The following is a 22,312-nucleotide window of genomic DNA, read 5'->3' as shown; positions in this document are numbered from 1 at the left end:
AAAAAGAAAAAAAAAAACTTACATGTAGATTTAATGCAACCTTATATTTGATAAAAGTTTTATTATAACATTTTTAGGTGTTTGTTGAGCTATCAAATTTTATAACTTATAAGCACAAACCATCAAAACCAATCACTCCCAGCCACCATCGGTAACCTAGTCCATTGGAATGTAGACCAACCTTAAGATCCCCATAAGATCGGCAGTCATGCCACCAAATGGAGGAGAAAGCTAATATGTATTTTTGTAAATTTTACCATTTATTTTTTGGTAAAACATTCTACAAAATTTTACAATCAACAATTTTTATTTATTTATTTTAAGTTTGACAAAATTTTACGATAAACAACAAGATAAAATGGGTAAACAAAAATACAAAGGGAGAGTAAAGGGTGGCTGACCACAAAACACATCAATCCATAACTTGACACTTGCCTTGGAATCTAAAAGTCTTACATAAAAGAGAAATTTTAGGATGACAAACATTTTTACCACAGTTATGATTAAATGATTGTGAGAAGTGGAAAAAATATTGTAAGCATGTGTGAAAATTGTTGGAAATAAAGGAGAGATATTACTTGATATTTCCTTGGAAATTACATAATATAATTTTACTAAAAGAGGTGGTGGAGATGAGGCGTGGACCAAGTCACTGTTTTGACAAATTGAGCCATCTACGGTATATCCAATGTAGTTAGACAAATATTATTGCACATTGTCCCCATGATACAACAGACTAGCCACCTTTGCTAATTATCTTTGTGAGCCTACACTGATTGTAGGATATAAGCTCTCTATAGTGCTTTCTTTTCCCAGAAAATTTAGTAAAAAATAAAATATTTTTGTGAATAGTAAGAAGCAGTAGATGGTAAGTGTTTATGACAACAATAAAAATTGTGTTTGAAAGTTTGTAGCTTTGTAATTTAAAAATGATGTGTTTTTAAGACTTTTATTTCTTTCCATATATATAGAGCTGGACATGTAACTTGTCCTTAGCCAAAGAATCAAAAGGGTTTGATATCAATTAAATGGTCATAAAGTTATTGAAATCAATATATATATAATCAATACCTTCTCTCTCTCTCTCTCTCTCTCTCTCTCTCTCTCTCTCTCTCTCTCTCTCTATATATATATATATATATATATATATATATATATAATATAAACTGGACATCAAATATTATCTTTGCCAAAATCTCAATCTGTACTTTGGGAACAAAGAAATGGTCATAATGCTATGAAATTAATGCCCCATAGATAATGTTGCTGAACATTATTACAATATCTTTTTGAAAGTTTCTGAATATATATTACAAAAAATTACTACCTATTTTGACCACTTTCCATTAAACCAAATAGTAAATACTTGTGTATGTATGGTAACTTATTATAACATAAAATAATTCAACAATAGCTGTACACTTAAGTGCTGAAAAATCTTCCATATATGACATTACTATGTCATATTCAAATAAGAACATTCGAATACAGAACATTTAGAACGGAAAGTATATATTTGTAATAAAACCAAATATGCTGGCAATGATGGTATTAATATCATGTTAATGTTCAGAGATTTCCTAATTAAAAAAACATTAACAATAGCTATTCAAATTTTGAATTAAATTTGAATCTTAAAATTTAACAATCAACGTATCTGTCATTAATCACCGCACACCCTTGGTGCGATGGTCACTCCACAAGTATAAGTGCTTGTGGGGGGCAAGGGCCGAGGTTCAAGTCCCCAAGAGGGAGCTTCACACACATATATACTTAGATTAGGCTAGAGTTAAAATTCTATCTTGTATATATATAAAAAAAAAGTATCTATCATTAAGGGATAATTAATTTCCTCAATTCGCATAAATGATTACTAAAATAAATATGATATTTTTTTATAAAAATATCCAACAACCCCCCACTTATTTTTATAAAAAAATAAATAGGTAAATATATATAAGAAATTTTTTTCTGGGTTAAGTAGAACATTATGCATAATGGGAGTGCCTATGGGTTGAACCCTCATTTAGTTTATCAACAACATTGTTCCAAAGTTAATAGTGAGCTATGTCTTAAACTATAACTTTTTGCATAGAAACAAAACATTACATCACACACATAATGTTCGAGTATTCTACTATGAGCTTCTAAGCCAGCACATTACGGTCTTGTGCTTAATCCCAGCATCCATGAGCTATTTAGAGAACTAGCCCCATTCTCAAAGGAAGCGGCCTTACTTCCATGCTCACTTAGGTGTGGCTATCAAGGATGTTCTTGTAACTCTAACATCACAATTATAAGAGCTATAGTTCACATTAAGAGTTAAAATAAAAAATAAAAACTCATCCTATATAAAGTTACAAGATACATGAACACACACTGTAGGGAGGGACATGAGTATCAGTACTCATACATATATTTAGTGCATGTTAATCAAACTACTCTATGATTAGTTTTTCCCTTTGAACCTAGTTCTTGGGATCTCCAGTCCCTAGGTAGGCTATCCTCATAGGTAGTTTATTCTTCTTTGGATTTAAGTCTCATCCCCCTTAATGCTATCCAAATCTTTTCTCTAGCTAGAGCTTTAGTTAATGGATCTGCAATATTATCATTTGTACTAATATAACCAACATTTATGTATGATCTCACAGTACTGTGTTTTCTTTAATAGATCTGGATTTATTATAGTATTTATTGCGCACTCTACCAATAGTGGCAGTACTATCACAATAAATTAAGACGGGTGAAATAGGTTTCTCCCACATGAGAATTTCAGATAATAAATCACGTAACCAGCCCGCTTCTTCACTAGCTGAAGATAAGACAATTAATTCTGCCTCCAAGTTGGATTTAGCAATAATCTGTTATTTTTTAGATTTCCAACATATTGCTCCACCATCTAATGTAAATACATAGAAAGTGGTAGACAAAGAATCACTTGATAAGGTGTTCCAACTAGCATCACTATATCCTTCAAGAACAGCAAGATATCTTTGATATAGCAAACCATAGTGCGCAGTTCTTTTTAAATATCTCATTAATTGAGTCATGACATTCTAATGCTCAAAATTAGGTTTGCTAGTAAATCTTGCTAGAACTCCTACGGCATAAGCAATATCAGGTCTGGTGCAATTAGTAGCATATCTAAGACTACTAATTAATAATACTGGCATATTCCTTTTGATTGTAAATTTCGTTTTCATCTTTAGTAGGAAATTGATGCACATTAGAATCAAAAGGAATACTTGCAGGTTTGTAATCATAGTAATTATATTTTTTCAAAATTTTTTCTATATAATAAGATTGATCTATAAATATGCCAAGAATCACATTAACTTCTCCTAAATCTTTCATATCAAAGTTATTTTTAAGAAGCATTTTGGCAGCATTTATAATATCCATATTAGGACCAAAAATTAGATCATCAACATATAACCAAATTATAATATGAGCATCATCAAAAGTTTTATAATATATACATTTGTTACTTTCATTTGTTTTATAACCATTAGAAAGCAAACATTGATCAAATTTCTCATGCCACTGTCTAGGTGCTTGTTTTAAACCATATAAAGATTTTAATATTCTACATGCCTTGTGCTCATTACTTGATATTGTAAAACCTTCTGGTTGGTCTATGTAGATTTCTTCTTCTAAATCTCCATTTAGAAATGCCGTCTTTACATTCATTTGATGTATCATCAAATTATGAATAGCTGCTATAGCAATCAATAATCTAATAATGTAACTTTAGTAACAGGAGAAAAAGTATTGAAAAAACCAATATCTTCTTTTTGTTTAAAACCTTTAGCTACAAGCCTTGCTTTGAATTTTTCAATAGATCTATCAGGTTTTAATTTTCTTCTAAGTACCCATTTACATCCAATTTTTTTTAAAACTTGGAGGTAAATCTACAAGTTTTCAAGTATTATTAGAGATAATAGAATCCATCTTATCATTGATGGCTTCTTTCCAAAAACCTGAATCAGGAGAAGATAAAGCTTCTTCAGAAGAAGTAGGGTCACCTTGTAAATTATACACATAATATTTAGGACCAAAATCCTTTTCAATTCTAGGTCTTTTACTCCTCCTAGGTTCAATCTCATATTCATTAACATCTTTTGACTTAGATGTTGAACATCCAAATTTCTCTTGTTGTTCAAAACCCCCACTATTTTTATATTTAAATGGAAATTTATTTTCATGAAAAATTGCATCTCTAGATTCAATTATTGTATTATTATCAATATCAAAAAAATCTATAAGTCGTGATATATAAAGAATAACCCAAAAATGCACATGTAGAAGCCTTTACCCTATGTTTAGGTCTTTTAGGATCAGTAGCCTCACATATGCTAAACAACCCCAAACTTTGAAAAAAATTTAGATTTGGTTTACATTTTTTCCATAATTCAAAAGGAGCTAAAAAAGTTTTTTTATGAGCTACTCTGTTCAAAACAAAATTTGTAGTTAAAATAGCTTTACCCCAAAAATATTTAGGAGCCCCAGAACTAAAAAGCATAGCATTAGTTAAATTTAAAAGAATCCTATTTTTATGTTCAGCTCCATTTGAAGATGGAGAATAAGAGGCAGTAGTCTCATGAACAACATCAAGAGATTGAATGTAATTATTAAGACCAAGAGTATCATATTTTTTTCCTCTATCAGTTCTAAACCTTTTGACCTTTATATCAAAAGCATTCTCAACTTCTTTTAAGCAATAGTGATAATTTTTCAAAAGCGTCACTTTTGTTTTTCATAAGATAGACATATGAATATTTTGAAAAATCATCTATAAGATAGACATAAAATTACCATTTTCCAAGGATGATTTTGTGTTCTCCATATCGATTTGTCTCAAAGTGTTGGAAATAAGGGAGAGATATTACTTTATTTTTCCTTGGAAATTACACAATATGATTTTACCAAAAGAGGCGACGGAGATGAGGCATGGATCAAGTCATTGTCTTGAGACAAGTTGTGTCGTCTATGATATATCCAATGTAGTTAGACAAAATATTACTGCATGTTGTCCCAAGATACAATAGCCCAGCCACCTTTGCTAATAATCATTGCGAGGCTACACTGCTCGTACGATATAAGTTCTCTATAGTACTTTCTTTTCCCAGGAAATTTAGTAAGAAACAGTAGATGGTAAGTGTTTAAGACAATAATAAATTGTTTTTGAAAGTCTATAGCTTTGTAATTCAAAAAAGAAAAAAATGTTTTTGAAACTTTTATTTCTTTCCATATATATAAAACTGGACATGTAACTTGTCCTTAGCCAAAGAATTAAAAGGGTTTGATATCAATTAAATGGTTATAAAGTTATTGAAATCAATATATATATATATATATATATATATATATATATATATATATATAATACAAACCGGACATCAAATATTATCTTTGAAAAAATCTCAATCTGTAAGTTGGGAACAGAGAAAAGGTCATAATGCTATGAAATTAATGTCCCATAGATAACTGCTGAACATTATTACAATATCTTTTTGAAAGTTTTGAATATATGTTACAAAAAATGGCTAGTTGTTTTGACCACTTTCCATTAAACCAAATAGTAAATATTTGTGTATATATGGTAATTTATTATAACATAAAATAATTCAACAATAACTATACATTTAAGTATTGAAAAATCTTTCACATATGATGTTACTATTTCATATTCAAATAAGAACATTCGAATACAAAATGTTTAGAATGGAAAGTACGTATTTGTAATAAAATCAAATATGCTGACAATGATAGTATTGATATCACGATCATGTTCAAAAATTTCCTAATTAAAAAACCATTAATAATAGCTATTCAAATTTTAAATTATATTTTAAAATTTAACAATTAACGTATTTATTGTTAAAGAATAATGAATTTCCTCAATTTATGTAAATAAGTATTAAAATTAATAAAATGTTTTTTTATAAAAATATCCTTATTAACAGTCGCAGCAAAGTCGTCTGTGAAAAAAATCGTGTTCATAAAACCTAGAAAGAAACTACTTCTCTGTCACTGAATGTGAAAAGATCCAGTGTTTATTCCTTAAAACCAATCATGGATTGACTAGTGAATGTATTTTTGTGTCCAAAAAGTTAAGTGTGTACGTTTGACACACATGCGTGCTAAAAGCAGTGTGAAAAAAGCACCGAAAGTCACAATTAATCAAAGTACAAGTCACCAATGACGTCAGCAGAAAAATCTGCTTTAAAATCCATGCTTCTGCAACTCTTAATCAATCAGGAACATTAAGATTCATCTTTCTTAATTTCCAACTCTCAGTCTCTTAGAACATCCATGGACTCAGAAGCTCCTCAAGTCGAAATGTGCTTCTTTCCTTATGTGGGTGGAGGTCATCAAATCCCAATGATAGACATAGCAAGACTCTTTGCTTCCCATGGAGCCAAATCCACAATCATTGTCACTCCCACAAATGCTCTTCAGTTCCAAAACTCCATCCTCCGTGACCAAAACTCTGGCCACCCAATTTCCATCCACGCTCTCCAATTACTAGACGGTGCCATCTCACCTGACTCGGACATGTCAGCCACCCCTTCCACCGACACCACAGTCCTCCGAGAGCCTCTGGAACTCTTCCTCATTGAACACAAACCAGACTGCATTGTCTTCGACATGTTTCACCGTTGGGCTGCTGAGCTTTTCGATGGGCTCGGAATTAGAAGGATTGTTTTCAATGGCAGTGGGTGCTTTCCTCGCTGCGTTAGAGAGAGTATAAGAAAGTATGAACCTCATGAGAAAGTGGGTTCGGATTATGAGCCATTTTTGGTTCCGGGTCTTCCTGATCGGATCGAGTTGACAAGGTCTCAGCTTCCTGTTTTTATTAGAGACAAATCTGGGAGTTCTGATAGGATGGCGAAAGATGAAGAAAAGAGCTTTGGGGCTGTGGTTAATAGCTTCTACGAATTGGAGCCAGCTTATGCAGACTATTTCAGAAAGGAGATGGGAAAGAAGGCTTGGCTTGTAGGACCAGCTTCTCTATGTAACAAAAATGCTACAGATAAGGCTGAGAGAGGCAAGCAAGCCGATCAAAGTTGTTTAAGGTGGTTGGATGAGAAAGAACCCAATTCAGTTCTTTATATTAGTTTTGGAAGCAAACCCAGCTTTGCTCCTGGACAGTTCCTTGAGATTGCTCACGCTCTTGAGGCTTCCAATTATTCATTCATTTGGGTTGTTGGAAAAACCTTCAAAGACGAAGAACGTTGTCTTCCTGGAGGATTTGAAGAGAGGATCAAGGAATCAAAGAAGGGCGTGATAGTAAGAGGGTGGGCACCTCAGTTGTTGATATTAGAACATGGTGCTGTGGGAGGATTTATGACTCATTGTGGATGGAACTCTATGTTAGAGGGAGTTTGTTGTGGTGTGCCTATGATTACATGGCCGCTCTCTGCTGAACAGTTCTCCAATGAGAAATTGGTGACTGATGTGTTGGGGATTGGAGTTCAAGTTGGGAGCATGGAGTGGATGTCGTTTAGTTCTGAAAAGAAGGCGTTGGTTGTGAGGGAGAAGGTGGAGGTGGCAGTGAAAAGGTTGATGGGTGGTGGTGATGAGGTTGTGGAGATGAGAAAACGAGCTAAAGAGCTTGTAGAGAAGGCTAAGAAAGCTGTTCAAGTAGGTGGATCTTCGTATATAGATGCTGATGCCTTAATTGAGGAGCTTAAATCCTCAAAGAAAAATGGGAGTCGAGATTAATGATTATTACACTCTGGTATTGCACACTCAATATACGCATACAGATACACGGGCTGAGATCTTATTTTGAAAACACAATTAAGTTAAAATTATAAAATAATGTTTTTACTGTTATCACAGGCATGATGGTGCAGCCTCACCAACTGATGCATTAGAGCAGCACAGGCAGCCACACAGTGCAGCAACTAGTGCACTAAAGGAGCTTAAGCAATCAGATATTGGAGCAGCTAGTGTAGGGATAGATGCAGGGCATGAAGAATCAAATGATCAGCAAGGAATTGTGCCTCGAGCTTTAGAGATGAAACAGTTTCAGAAAAGCTTAAGTTTGTCTAAACGACAAACTAGTGTAGTTAACAATTGTACAGTAAACGACATGTAGCTTTTGTATGTATAAATTGGTAGTTTAGTCAAACACGTGCTTGTGTCTGTTGTGTTAGTTAGTCTGTGTTCACACGTGGGTGAGTTTGTTAAGTTTGTTAAAATGGTTATGGAACATACATTTATAAGCTTCATTACAATTTTTCTCTCCAAAAAAAAAAGAAAAAGGACGCTTCATTATAATTGGGCTGGTGATTGCAAATTTTTTAATGGTTTAAACTTTAGATTACAAAGTAGAAATATATTTATAGTTTACGGTGTATTTATTTAATTAACCCTAATATTTAAATGAAATAGAAAGAAATATAGAGAGTAAAATGAAGGATATGTTATAACTTTGAATAAGTGGTTAACCTAAAAATAGAAGAAGTGAATTTTAGCTAAAATTTAGGAAAAAATTTGTAGAAGCTGCTGGACCTACTGTAATAGACGAAAAAACCTAAATTCTATATGGAATTAATTGCTTAAAACATTCACAAACATTACACTTGATCCCCAAAGAAAAAATGTCATTAAAAAAAATAAAATCACTGACATGTTGCTCTTTATCGATTTTTTGACTTAATAGATCATCATATTGACAAATGACAAATATGCATCGAACATTTATTTCCTAAACTCCTAGACACTTTGTGTATGGAGAGATACATCTCTAAACTACAAGACTCTTGGTGGTTAAAATTCAATATAGTTCCATAACTTTTACTTAAATTGTTATATTATTCTTCAAGATTTAATTTAATTTTTGTTTTTGTTTTTCTTATTAACAAATAAAGCCAGTTCTTATTTTTAATCTTTTAAAAATAATACTTAACAAACGAGAAAATCAATTATTGACACATAAATGTTTTTAATAAAAATTTTCATTAATAAAAAAAGAATGTTGAAATTATATTGTATGCTAATAAATTTGGATTGGAATATTACATATGTGGGCATCATAGTCACAATCACAATTAGTAGAGTTTATTGTCATTCAATAAGAGATTTATTATTCAATCTCTGTATGCATCAAAAGCCAATTATTGTTTCTATGATAACAACAATTAAGCAAATGCTATAAATTGAAATTATATATATAATTTCTCAAAAAAGAAAAAGAAATTATATATATATATATTTTGCTTCCTGAAAAAAATTTAGGTGCTCTAAGAGCAATGCTCCATTTTCTTACATGAAAGATGGGTCTCACACGTAAATCTCATCATAAAGCCCGCTTCTCATGGAGGAAGCATTACTTTTTCCAGAGCAGGTAAGAATTGCCCATCCATAACCTTCTTGTCAACAAATTGGATAACTTTGCAATCAGCACCGAACAGAAGAATCCAAAATTTTCTTTCTAGAAAGAAGCCAAGTTTTCTTTCCCGAGTCCTTGTGAACACTGTAAAATAAACAGCCTATCTTTATCTCCGCCTGTGCTCATTATCATAGTCATGGCTACCGAAAGTGGTCATCAGCTTCACATATTCTTCTTTCCTTTCATGGCTCAAGGCCACATGATACCCACCGTAGACATGGCCAAGCCATTCGCAGTGCGAGGTGTGAAGGCAACCGTTGTTACTACTCCATGCAACGCGCCTTTAGTCTCCAAAACAGTCGAAAGAACCAGAACTCTTGGCCTCAATATTGACATTCAAATCGTCAAGTTCCCAACTGTGGAGGCTAGCTTGCCAGAAGGATGTGAGAACGTTGACTCAGTGAGTTCCCCTGACATGTTTCCCGCTTTCTTCATAGCCACTAAAATGCTTCAAGAACCACTCGAGCAACTACTTAAAGATTACCAACCTAGTTGCCTTGTGGCCGACATGTTCTTTCCATGGGCAACTGATGTTGCAGCTAAGTTTGGTATTCCAAGGCTTGTTTTCCATGAGACCTGTTTTTTTTCTCTGGCTGCAAACGATGCTATGAGACTATATGAACCTCACAAGAAAGTTTCATCTGATTCTGAAGCTTTTGTCATTCCTAATTTTCCGGGGGAGATAAAGTTGACAAGGGCTTTACTTCCAGACTTCACTCAGCAAGATGTTAAAACGGACTTTACCAAGTTGTTGAAAGAGGCTGCTGAATCAGAGTTATGGAGCTACGGGGTTGTTGTTAACAGTTTCTATGAGCTCGAGCCGGTTTATGCAGATCATTACAGAAAGGTTTTGGGAAGAAAAGCATGGCATATAGGTCCAATGTCACTATGCAACAAAGATGCTGAAGACAAAACCTAGAGGGGAGAGAAGGCCTCCATTGATGAACATGAATGTCTGAAGTGGCTTGGTACAAAGAAACCTAATTCGGTTGTTTATATTTGTTTTGGGTCTATAGCAAAACTTAGTGATTCTCAGCTCATGGAGATTGCAATGTGTCTTGAGGCTTCTGGACAGCAATTCATTTGGGTTGTGAGGAAAGGTAAAAATGAAAAAGAAGAGGAAGGTTGGTTACCTAAAGGATTTGAGAAAAGAGTGGAGGATAAGGGACTAATTATAAGAGGCTGGGCTCCCCAAGTGTTGATCCTTGATCATGAAGAAGTTGGAGGATTTGTGACTCACTGTGGTTGGAACTCAACTTTGGAAGGAGTGACTACCGGGTTGCCTATGGTCACATGGCCTATGGCTGCTGAGCAGTTTTACAATGAGAAGTTAGCGACTGAGGTATTGAAAATTGGGGTTGGTGTTGGTACACATCAATGGACTAAAGTGATGGTAGATGATATCAAGATGGAAGCAATAGAGGAGGCAGTGAGGCTAAGTATGGCGGGTGATGAAGCTGAAGAAATAAGTAGAGCCAAAGCACTTGGGAAGATGGCAAAAGAGGGTTGTTGAAGAAGGGGGATCATCATACTCTGATTTGAATGCTTTAATTAAAGAATTAAGCTCTCTTTAATGCAAAAAAATTGTAAGCGTAGTTCTTTTCACCATTTAAAAGGGGAAAAAAAAAACCTTGTTGGTTAGTGTGTATTAGTTTCATTTGCTTTATTGTTCTTCTATAATTGTAAGTCATTTTCCTAAATATTTGTGGTTGATAGTTCAGTCTGAACTCCAAAGTCTAAATTAGTAAATTACACGACTACTATGTTCTGGTCCTTCTCAAGACTTTTTTCTATGAAATTGTCATTTTTTTATACAAGGGATAAGTATTATTTTTTATAAAATAAGCATTAGTTACTTAGGCAATCCCTAAAATAACTCAGTCCCGTTACACCCCTAAAAGAGGTATGCTAAGCAAAAGGATATTTAGCATATTCTACTATGTTGGTACTCAGATCCAATGGCGGCTCTAAGAATTTTTCTTAGAGTGTTCCTTATTCCTCATCTTGTGCAAAACCTTAAATACTATTGTAGTATTATTAGTAATTAAACAGCTAGGAACAAATGCATTTTGTGAATCCGAAATAACATTGGGCAAGATCATTTTTAGCCAGTTTGCTTAGCACTTTGGATACCAATTTGGAGATAACATTAGCAAGGCTAATTGGTCTATAATCAGCAACTGTATTAGGCTCATTAATCTTGGGTATAAGTACAATGTGAGTGTAATTCATCTTTCACAAAAAATGATCTGAAGTCAAAATAGACAACAGCTTCAGTAATATCAGTCCCTACTATATTCCAATATTTTTGAAAAAAGAAGGGAGACATACCATTAGGGCTTGGAGACTTTGAAGGGTGCATTTGGAAGAGAGCTCGTTTGATCTCATCCGATGAACATAATTGGAGGAGTGTTTGATTCATATCAGGTGTGACAACCCAATCCATCTTGTCTAGAATAGTATTCATCTCATTTGGATTTGAAATTGTGTAAAGCCTCTAAAAATAATCCTTGGCCACCATTTCCTTATCCTCTTCTGAAGTACACCAACGACCCCCATCATCCATAAAATCGGCAATGTGATTTTTTTTTTAGCGTTGACTAGCTCTCTGATGAAAATATTTTGTGTTCTTATCACTAGCAGGAAACTAGATAACATGAAATTGTTGTCTCCAAGATAGTTCCTCCTGATATAAAAGGGCATTAATCTCTACCTGTATCATATCTAAATTTTCTGATCATTCATTGCCATGAGCTACTCTAGTAGCTTTTTTTTTCCTCCAACCGTGTCTTAAAGCTTCCCATGTTTCTACTCCATGCTACCAAGGTCATATGACACCCTGATTTTTTAGAATAGTCGAAACATTGGGCTGCCCGTAGGGGTTTGCCTAATCCAAGCTTCTTGTATCATGTTTTCACATTTAGGATGTGTTGCCCATTTCTCCTCAAACCTATTTAGAATTTCCTTCCTTCTTCCATTCTGTGTATCCCCCTGTAATGTGAGTAAGATTGGATCATGGTCTAAATATGATGCTTGGAGGTGCCACAATGTGGCCTATGGAAATAATTCCCTTCATTCAAGTGTTGCACAAAAACACCCTTATTCCCTCTAAAGCTCTCCCAATGGGGAACAAAATCAGTCCATACAAGGACCTACTATGGTCTCATGTAATTCAAAACCAACCACTATGTATTGCAGGAAACACCTATGTGTAGCTATGTATACCTAATGAAAGCCTTAAAGAGCCTCTTAATTCTTACCTACCTAAACCAGGCAAGATTCTAGAATCAATCCATTACTAGCAAGATACGGCTCAGCCAAAAAAAGTGAGCGCTAGCGTGAGCTGTAATCAAACTAAAGTGTGTTAACTAGGCCGTTTTCAATAAGGGGTGCATTAGCACTTTACTAATAACATAAAAGGGGCTTTTTGGCTCAAAATGCCCCATCAATAAAGTTAAGGCTCTCCGGACCTTCCCCACCCCTTTCCCTTCTTCCTTCCCTTCTCACTCCCCTTTTTTCAATAAAGAAGCCTTGCTACCTAAGGGCCCCCCCCCTCTAATAAGGAAGGAAACAAAAGAATCTCAATTTTATGACAAATCTAGTCCGATGGTTGTTCTCCACTAAACACAAGGATATAGGACTCTATATATCATCTTTGGTGCCATTGCTGGAGTGATGGGTACATACTTCTCAGCTTGAACAAAAGCTTCCCCATGTCGACCATTGCGCCATGTTAAAATATTTTCTCGATACCTAATATCAACTAAACCACATTGTAATAGTGTGCTCCAAATATCCTCCTTAAGCCAAGGATGTTTTTATAAGGCAACCTTGTTTCTTCAAAGAACCTAAAAATTACATTTAAGTCTCCAATACATATTTATAGCACAAAATCTCAGGAGTGTAGGTGTTTCAAATAACCCCAAGATTCATGCTTTCATTGCTCCTTTGGTCGGCCATAGAAACCAGTAAGTCTCCAGGGGGAGTTTGGGTTAATCATGATACATGCATCAATGTGATTTAGGGAGTAGGTTTGGAAATCTAGAGTTACCTCATCCTTCTAAAGCATGGCTAATCCACCCGCCCTTCGAAGATAGGGAACAACAAGCATATTGTCATATCGTAAATCTACTTGAATATTTCTCATTTCATCCACCGTTTGTTTTGTCTCCATCAGGAACAGAACCTTGAGAGCTTTTTCTCTCACCAAGTGAGAGAGAACTGCACCTACACAAGGGTCACAAACCCCCTGCAATTCTAACTTATGATTTTCATTATGCTCGACGGGGCTAGATCTCAACCTCCACCATTGTGCATGGTTGACCATTGTATTGACCCTTTGTTCTTTTCCTTTCCCTAGTGTTACCATCCTTTTGCTTAAACCCTAACCTATGTTTTTGTCACATTGCCTCCTTTCCCAATTCACTTGTACTCCCTTGGATAAGTTTTTATGGTTTGACGGGCTTATCTTTCTTTTTCCACATCCATGTAACACTTGTTTTCTTCTTTAAACTATCACGTGAGGAGCCATGTGACACATCAATAGTGGAGGCAGCCGCTAGGGTTTCAGAGTTTGATACCTTGCGAATCTCTCCCACATCTTTTTCCATAAACGTAACTGGTACACTCACTAAAACTTCTCCCAAAATATCAGTTACTTACGTCGTAGCTGAGTTATTCGTTTGCATCATGGATCCATTATGAGCGTGATCCATGCAAAACTGATTTGTAACAGACACATTCACTCCCTCTTCTCCATTGAAAATAGCCAGCTCAGAATCCCTATGCCTAATGGCTTCTAGGTTGGTAGCAGTGTCATTTGAAACTCCCCCATGTTGCTTTTGGGGTGGGTGGGATTGATTACTTGCTTGGTCATTGGTTTCCTCCATGTTGCGCCATGGCGGACAAGGCAATTTCCTCCCCCTCAGGTACCTTGCCATTCAATTAATAGCTCTAAACTATTCACCGTATGGCTTGATAGACCAAAAATGTATTAACCCCTTTGGTAAATTAATTAATTAATCATCCAAGTTAATTAATTAAGTCAATTTACTTGCAATAAATGTGGTAGCACAAACAAATCACCAACTAAGTTAAATGCAACGGAAAATAAATTTGACTAAGGTTATTTGTTTACGAATAGGGAAAACCACCAAGGCAAAACCCCACCAAGTAAATTTAAGGTCACCATTCTTGAAAATCCACTATTATCAAAACAAGCAGTTACAAATAAAAGAAATCCCAGTACCTAATACCAACCTACAGTTAAACCCATACCCTAATACCCAATTGGACTTGTATTGTAGCGGCAATCTCTCCGTTTAATGCACAAATCCCAGTACGTGACTAATCAATGATGCAGGGATTCCTATACGTGTAACACACCAACTTGAGGAAGATATTGGCTTTAAAGTTTTTCAATTCATCAACATGAAGATCAAGAAGCTCTTTGGTCACAAAACCCTTGTCCCAAAGATGCAGTAGCTTCTACAAAGAGAATTATGAACTAGAGCAATTTCTGTCTCCAGTCACAATATGCGTGTAACAACAAGTGCAACAACCTTTTCATCACTTGAGACGACTCTTAAAATAATTCTTATATATGTCTAAGGTTGTGAAAAAAGAAACCCTACACAAATACTCAAGGTTGTGCATGTAATCAGATCTGAAAAGTTTGATTTCGTAATTCTCGACAAATACAGCTTGTGTCGAGCTTTTGTTGAGCTTTAACATTAAAGCTTGATAGATAGTCTTCCGTCGAGACATTTGTCGATCTTTAATGAACAACACTTCTTCACTTATTTCTTGGATAGATTTGCATGATTTTAACACTTGACTTGAGCAACATATTTCTTGAAATTTTAAACCATCTTAAACCTATCCAATTACAAGCAAAGTACGTTTTATCAAAGGATTAGCCATCTACTTTTGAATTGGGTAACAGTAGTCCCTAGCCTCATGTCCTACCACACCACAGGTGAAGCACAATCCAACCAACCACTCATACTAGAATGCAATCCAAACTTTATCCAAAAACTTAATTTACCACTTTAAATATTGTACAAAACAATTAAAATCAACACAAAATATAAGCACAATTATAATAAAATATAAAAACTTTTACTAATAAGCACAATAAATATAAGAGTGCATTTGCCCAAAAAAAAAAAAAACCATGAACAAATTGTAAGTTTGTTGTGTCATAGGAGTTAATTTTAATATCTAGACTAAGTCCTAGAAATAGCTCTAGAAAATGGAAGTTGTTGACTTCTCAACACCTACCTCGATACCTCTCAATAGATCGAAGTGAGCCTCGATAGATTCTCAATCAATCGAAAATTGCAAAATTTGATTCTAAGACAAGCCCTTTAAGTTTGCTAAAATAGATGAATTCACTTAAATCACCAACATACCTAAGTCTACAAAAGTGAATATGAAGATCAGTATTGTTGTTATTTAGTGATTAAACTAAAGTCACAATACATCAAGATAGTCAAGCTGCAATGAAATCTTCAAGGCGATCCTTGAAATAGTGAGCGAGAAGTTCGTGTGGTGAAATCCGCAATAAAAGAATCAAAGCAGGTTAGAGTTGCAGTGGTCATGTGATTAAAGCAATGATAGAAATCTAGGTTAATTTCTATTATAAGAACCTTGATTTAATTGGTGGGTAAACTCTAATGTGTTTTTTGTTTTTGTAGTTTGATGAGTACCATCATTTTTTCACAACGTAAACAAATTACTATGTTATTTATATTTTCCCACTTTTATTATTGTGATTTGTTGTGGTGATATAATTAACCCTGAATTGAATTCATCTATATGTGTGTGTGCGCGCCTTAAATTGGTAAAACTCAGAACAAGTCAAATTAGATTCTTGATTGAATTCTCAATTTTGTGTCATGTGTCTTATATAAGTTTTTGAATTTTTGTGCTAAGTGAGTTATTGTATCGTATCAATTAAGTTTTTCTTAATTTTGAGGCTAAATGTGAAAACCAAAAAGACTACAGCAAGAACTTGGTGTGGGTACAATTCATCCAGCCATTACAATTGCAACACATGACTATTTTTATAGGAATGAAATGCATTGAGTTTACTATTCATTAAAAAAAAAGAATGAGAAAGAAAGATAGAGGGAGAGAGATGGTCGATAAGGTGAGAGAGAGAGAGAGAAATAGTAAATGCATGTAATGAACCAGAGGCTATATATTATTTTAGACATGATACTAATTGTCATACCCCTTACAACTCAATGGAAAGTAAAGTGCTTCTATTTATTGTACATTTTCTATGAATATTAATCTTAGGTTTTTATAGTTTCCAATGAATATAGTTGAAGTTTTAACTTACACACATATCACCTCATTAGCATACACAATTATTCTCACAAAAACTTGAAGAGCTGAAGTGCTTGGGTCCTCTAGCGAAGGTCAAATTTCTATTCTAGGTCTTCTTTTTCGGCTTCTCCTGGTAAATCTTTCTCTTACTTGTGTTTTCAAATTTTAATGTGGCCATTTATAATGATTTTGAGAATACGTGGGTTCAAAGTTATGTTGAAGGATTTGGAATTGTTGGTGGAAGTCTGTCAACGAAACAGTACATAAAACAGAAACCTTATTCTGTTATATAAATATTTTGCAAACCTTTGAGCACGCTATTAGCTTATGGTTGTTCTTTTTAATGGTTATGTGTTTGAAGATTTTCTTTAATTTAATAGAATTTATCTTTTTAATATGATAAGATAGAAGACATTAAACGCAATGGAAGGACCGATAAAAACCCAAAAAGACTACAGATCCTTGGAAAACAATATCATCGTCAATTTGGAGCCCATACATGGCTAAAAACCATCATCAACTTCTCCATCCTTTATTATAAATCTGTATTTTATGTATGTTTTCCTCTCATTTTTTGTGGGTTTAAATTGAGTTTATGAAATTTACTTTTTTAGATTAGAGTGTTGTTACTGGTGCTTTATTTCCTTCTTTTTATTATTTTCCAAAGAAGCATTTCAAAATATTTTCTGCCATTAATTACAATTGACTTTCTTTGCATATGTGTCTTTTGATAAAATTATGTTTGTATATCTTCATCTAGACCCATTAAAATTAGGGGATTTAAATGGAGGAACAAAAACGTCTGGATCTCTTTTGAGACTGTAAGATCCTTAGGCCTCCTTTTTCTGTTGATTAAGATTTGTTATGTTTTTGCATTTTGGATATCTATGTACTTCAATTTGGCTTATGTATCATCATTTTTTATTTAGAAATTTTGACATTAAATGGATTTCTTTAAAAGCTGAAGGTTCCTTTACTGATGCTTGACTCTTGAGGAGATATCCTAATTTTACACGACTACATCATTGTTAATTTTTCTTCAGTTTCCTTTGAATTAACCACAAAAATATAAATGTCTTGTCTTGACAAATGCACAACTTAACAGTTAGTAGAACATAGTTTGATGCAAAGGGTGTAATGCCATTTATTGTTCATTGTTGATGGATTTGAGTTGGATTTACACGTGTGGTTATGAATTTTCAGTTTGATATCTTCTTATCCTTTTGACTCTCCAGGACTATGCATTTGAAAGAAACTGCAAGGATCAAGTTTTAGGGAAAGGTAGTTTGTGGAAATGAAATAGACTTCAATGATATATTTCTATATACATTCTACAATTATTACTTTGGATAGGGATTTATAGTAGTCACAGTATCTATAATTGTTATACCTATGATAATATATACATATGGGGTATCCCTAACTCTGAAAATTTGAAATATTCTACCATTCACCATACTACTTCCAGTGACATACATATACAGATGCCATTGGAGATCTGCACTTGCACTCATTAGCATTTTAAAATATAATGGAAAATTGATTTCAGTATCATTTCTTTTCATTGCTAGATGCTAATTTTTTTCGTTTTCTTGCATCTTTCTTGCACATGTTTCTTGAAAAAAATTTAAACATATATATATCCTCAAGAGACGCATAATGTCATGGAATTGAAAAATGCGTGTGCTTGAGATAGAGATGGTGCTTTTATTATGTACTTCGTTCTTATTCTATAAAATTTTGAGCTATTTTGGAATAAGAAGAGAATAATTGCAACGTAATTATTTATGTAACGTCTGTCATTTACTCAAGGGTCATGCTAATTAATGCTTTTAGGGCATTAGTTAACAATCTATTTTAGGAAAATTTTGACATCACTTTTATAGGAAATGAAAAAAGCTGTCAATAAGTTAATTGTTTTTCTTTCTTTCTCCATAAAAACTTTTTTTAAATAGATTATTAAACAATGCCCTAAAGGCATTCATTAGCATTTCCCTTTACTTAATATTACTTTCATTGTTGCTGATAAACACCAAAAAAAAAAAAAAAAAAACACTTTTGAGTCCATTTCCTCACATTTTGAAAGCATGCCATTGTCAGTGTTAAATTGTCACTTTGGGCTTGCAAACTATGAGTGATAGAAGGTTCATTGAGGAATTAAGAGTTAGAAAGTCACATTTTACCTTTTTTTCCTGTTCCTTTTTATTCTTGGTTAAAACCTTAACAAAATAAATTTGTATCTAATATTTTATATCCCCATTTACTTTTTTAGTTTTGTGTTATTTTGGGTTGCTGAGAATCAAGGAATATATAAAAGATAAAAAATAAAAATTGCAATATTTTTAAGTAAACATTGTGTTTTTTTTTGGGAGGGGGGGGGGGGGGGTGCTCACTCTAGCATCCAAACGTAGCATTTTAGTAACTTTTTTTTGACTTATTTGTAGGTTGACTAGATAGATTAAAAAGAGTGATTTGGGTTGTGCTTTGCTAGATTGTCAACGGCATATCATCTTCTTCCTCTTCTTTTTACCTTGATGGGCTTTTATTCATATATATAAGTTTGTGCCACGAATAAGCATGAGTTGCATGCTAGTAGAATCTAATTAGGCTATAATTACAAGATTTGGCTTATTCATTTCGATTTCTTTAAAAGTGACAATTAATTAGGAGCAAGACCCGACATAGCATATGTACCTCCACCTAACAGATTTGAAGTCCCACTTTTATAATTAGTATATATAATAATTAATTTGGTGTTATGTAAGGCCAAGGATACAACGGCCACATTCATATTTTAAGGCGAAAATGGGCAAATGCCCATTTCGTGCGAAAAAAAGAAGGGCAAATGTCCTATTTCCAAAAATAATTAGGAAAATACCCCTCTTTTGAAACTCGATTTTCTCAAAATCGAGTTTACCTATAGCAACGTTTTAAGGACCTATAGCGGTGTTTTGTAACTCGAGCTCCGTGAACTTGAGTTCCATGCAAGTTTTTCTTTTCTTTTTTTTACCTATAACTCGATTTCATAAAGCTCAAGCCGTTATAGGCTCCTTAAAACGTCGCTATAAGGCTTAATTTGATTTTGAGAAAATCGAGTTTCAAAAAAGGGGCATTTCTCTAATTAGTTTGAGAAATGAGGCATACTGTTGTTTTTTTTTTTCCCTTGAAAAGGGCATTTGCCCATTTTGGCCCATATTTTAAAGCTTTGTTTAACAAATGTACATGGTTAGAATGGTGAAATGGATTTCGACGAGTACGAAGTTCAAATGTCCAACGACGCTAATTAGTATATGGAGATTGTTTATATGTAAAGGACCTACTCACTAGACTAAAGACCATTTAGCGATTTGCAAAATAAACTTCAACCAAAATTTTCAATGTAAAGAGATGATAGAATGCATACCTTTTATGTGATTGTGGGGAAATTTTTAGGGTTTTCTCGATAGGGTATTTGTGTATGAGGTCTATGCAAGGCATGATGATGAGTTTGCAATTGGGATATTGTTAGGTCGATATCCACATAACCTCTGTGTGTGTGTATATATATATTAATAGGTAAAATTAAGAGAAAATTCAATTATATTTCAAATTGAAATTCAATTAGAGTCTAATTTTGAGCCATGTATTCTATCTAATATAAGTTTTTAAATTTTTATACCAAGTGAATTAATTTAGTGTAAAAATTGGATTTCAATATTAATAGACAAAGTTGAGAGAAAAGTCTAATTAGATTTCAAATTTAAATTAGAGTCTAATTCTTTGCCACGTGTCTCATCTAATCTAAATTTTTAAATTTTTGTGCCAAGTGAGTTTATTCAGTGTCAAAAATTGGATTTCAATTAGAATTTAATTTTGCGTCATGTGTCTCATCTAATCTAAGTTTTTTTTTTTTTTAATTAAATTTTTTGTGTCAAATAAGTTAATTTAGTTTAGAAAACGATAAGTCTAATATATATAAATCATAAAAAATGTAATCATATATTTAACACTATATATAAAATTGGAGGGAGAGAGAGTTTGAATGATTTTATATTTATGAGCCATTTTTTTTTATAACTAAAAACAATTCATATTAATAATTCGTCTATATATATATAGCCAAAATTGAGAGAAAATTCAATTAGATTTCAAATTGAAATTTAATTAGAGTATGATTTTGAGCCATGTATTCCATTTAATTTAAGTTTAAATTTTTGTGCTAAGTGAGTTAATTAAATGTAAAAATTGGTTTTCAATATTAATATAGAAAATGAGAGAAAATCCAATTAGATTTCAAATTGAAATTCAATTAGAATATAATTTTATGCCACATGTCTCATCTAATATAAGTTTTTAAATTTTTATGTCAAGTGAGTTAATTCAGTGTCAAGAGTTGTATTTTAATTAGAGTTTAATTTTGCGCCACGTTTCCCATCTAATTAAAGTTTTTAAATTTTTTTGTGCCAAATGAGTTAATTTAATGTAGAAAATGAGGAATTCAATATATATAAATCATATAAAATCTAATCATATATTTAACTCTTTGTATAAAATTATAGAAGAGACGGTTTGAATAATTTTATATTTATGAGCCATTTTTTTATAACTAAGAAAAATTCATATTAATAAGTCATCTATATATATGTGTGTGTAAAACTGAGAAAACCCAATTAGATTTCAAATTAGAATTTAATTAAAGTCTAATTTTGTGTCATGTGTCCCATCTAAAAGTTTTTAAATTTTTGTGCCAAGAGAATTAATTTGGTGTCAAAATTATATTTCAATTAGAGTTTAATTTCACGCCACGTGTCTCATCTAATATAAGTTTTTTTAATTTTTTTGTTAGATGAGTTAATTTAGTGTAGAAAATGACTCCAATGTAAATAAATCAAGAAAAACCTAATCATATTTTTAACTCAATATATAAAATTAGAGGAAGAGAGATTTTGAACGATTTAATATTTATGAGCCATTTTTTTATAACTAAAGAAAATTCAAATTAATAAGTCATTTATGTAATATACCATGACTATGTATGATCCTGTGGGGAGTAAAAGGACCTGAGCAGGCATTTGGGCCTTTGGGCTCTGACAAGAAGGACCAATTCGCTCTTGATTAAAAGACCGTTAGGATTGCAAATCGGCCCATACGCTGAGGGTCCGAGGATGCGTCCGATGATAAATCTCTCCTCGGATAAACCCGGGAGGACTTGGAGATACGCTAGAAAGATCAAGGCAGAGTTCCGGAAAGACTGTTGGTTAAGAAGGGGATCCCTATACCCTCTAGATGCACCGGTGTTAGAGAAATATCTTAGGAAAAGGCTGCCACCTCCACATTAAAGATGCTGCACCTACCTCCCTGGCCCCATTAATGGGGAAGTGACCCCTGAACAGTAGAACTAAACTTCTGGTTACTATTTAAACACTTGAAGAAGGTGGTGTCAGGGGAGGGATAAGATTTGTGCAACGCGTGGATAAAGCACTAAGAGAAGAAGTATTTAAAGAGGGGGAGGGCCAAAGAGGAGGGGGAATCAGTGACCAAGGAAGAAACTAAGAATTGTAACCTTCGAGGAAGAAAGAGAAATAATATAGAAAT

General features: G+C 33.4%; 1 protein-coding gene and 1 pseudogene across 1 annotated transcript; both read left to right on the top strand.

Moving 5' to 3' along the window:
* Positions 1–6,243: 6,243 nt before the first annotated feature.
* LOC142642388 (abscisate beta-glucosyltransferase-like) lies at positions 6,244–8,246 on the top strand. Its single transcript, XM_075816734.1, has 2 exons — positions 6,244–7,744; positions 7,849–8,246. Exon 1 carries the CDS (start codon positions 6,316–6,318, stop codon positions 7,726–7,728), a length of 1,413 nt encoding a protein of 470 aa, XP_075672849.1. The 5' UTR covers positions 6,244–6,315; the 3' UTR covers positions 7,729–7,744; positions 7,849–8,246.
* A 1,263-nt stretch (positions 8,247–9,509) lies between these two features.
* LOC142605358 (scopoletin glucosyltransferase-like) lies at positions 9,510–10,977 on the top strand (annotated as a pseudogene).
* Positions 10,978–22,312: the final 11,335 nt, after the last annotated feature.

This window comes from Castanea sativa, chromosome 7, assembly GCF_040712315.1.
Source record: "Castanea sativa cultivar Marrone di Chiusa Pesio chromosome 7, ASM4071231v1".
Classification (NCBI taxonomy): Eukaryota; Viridiplantae; Streptophyta; class Magnoliopsida; order Fagales; family Fagaceae; genus Castanea; species Castanea sativa.
The sequence above is the reverse complement of the archived record's forward strand: the minus strand, read 5'-3'. Positions and strand labels throughout refer to the sequence as shown.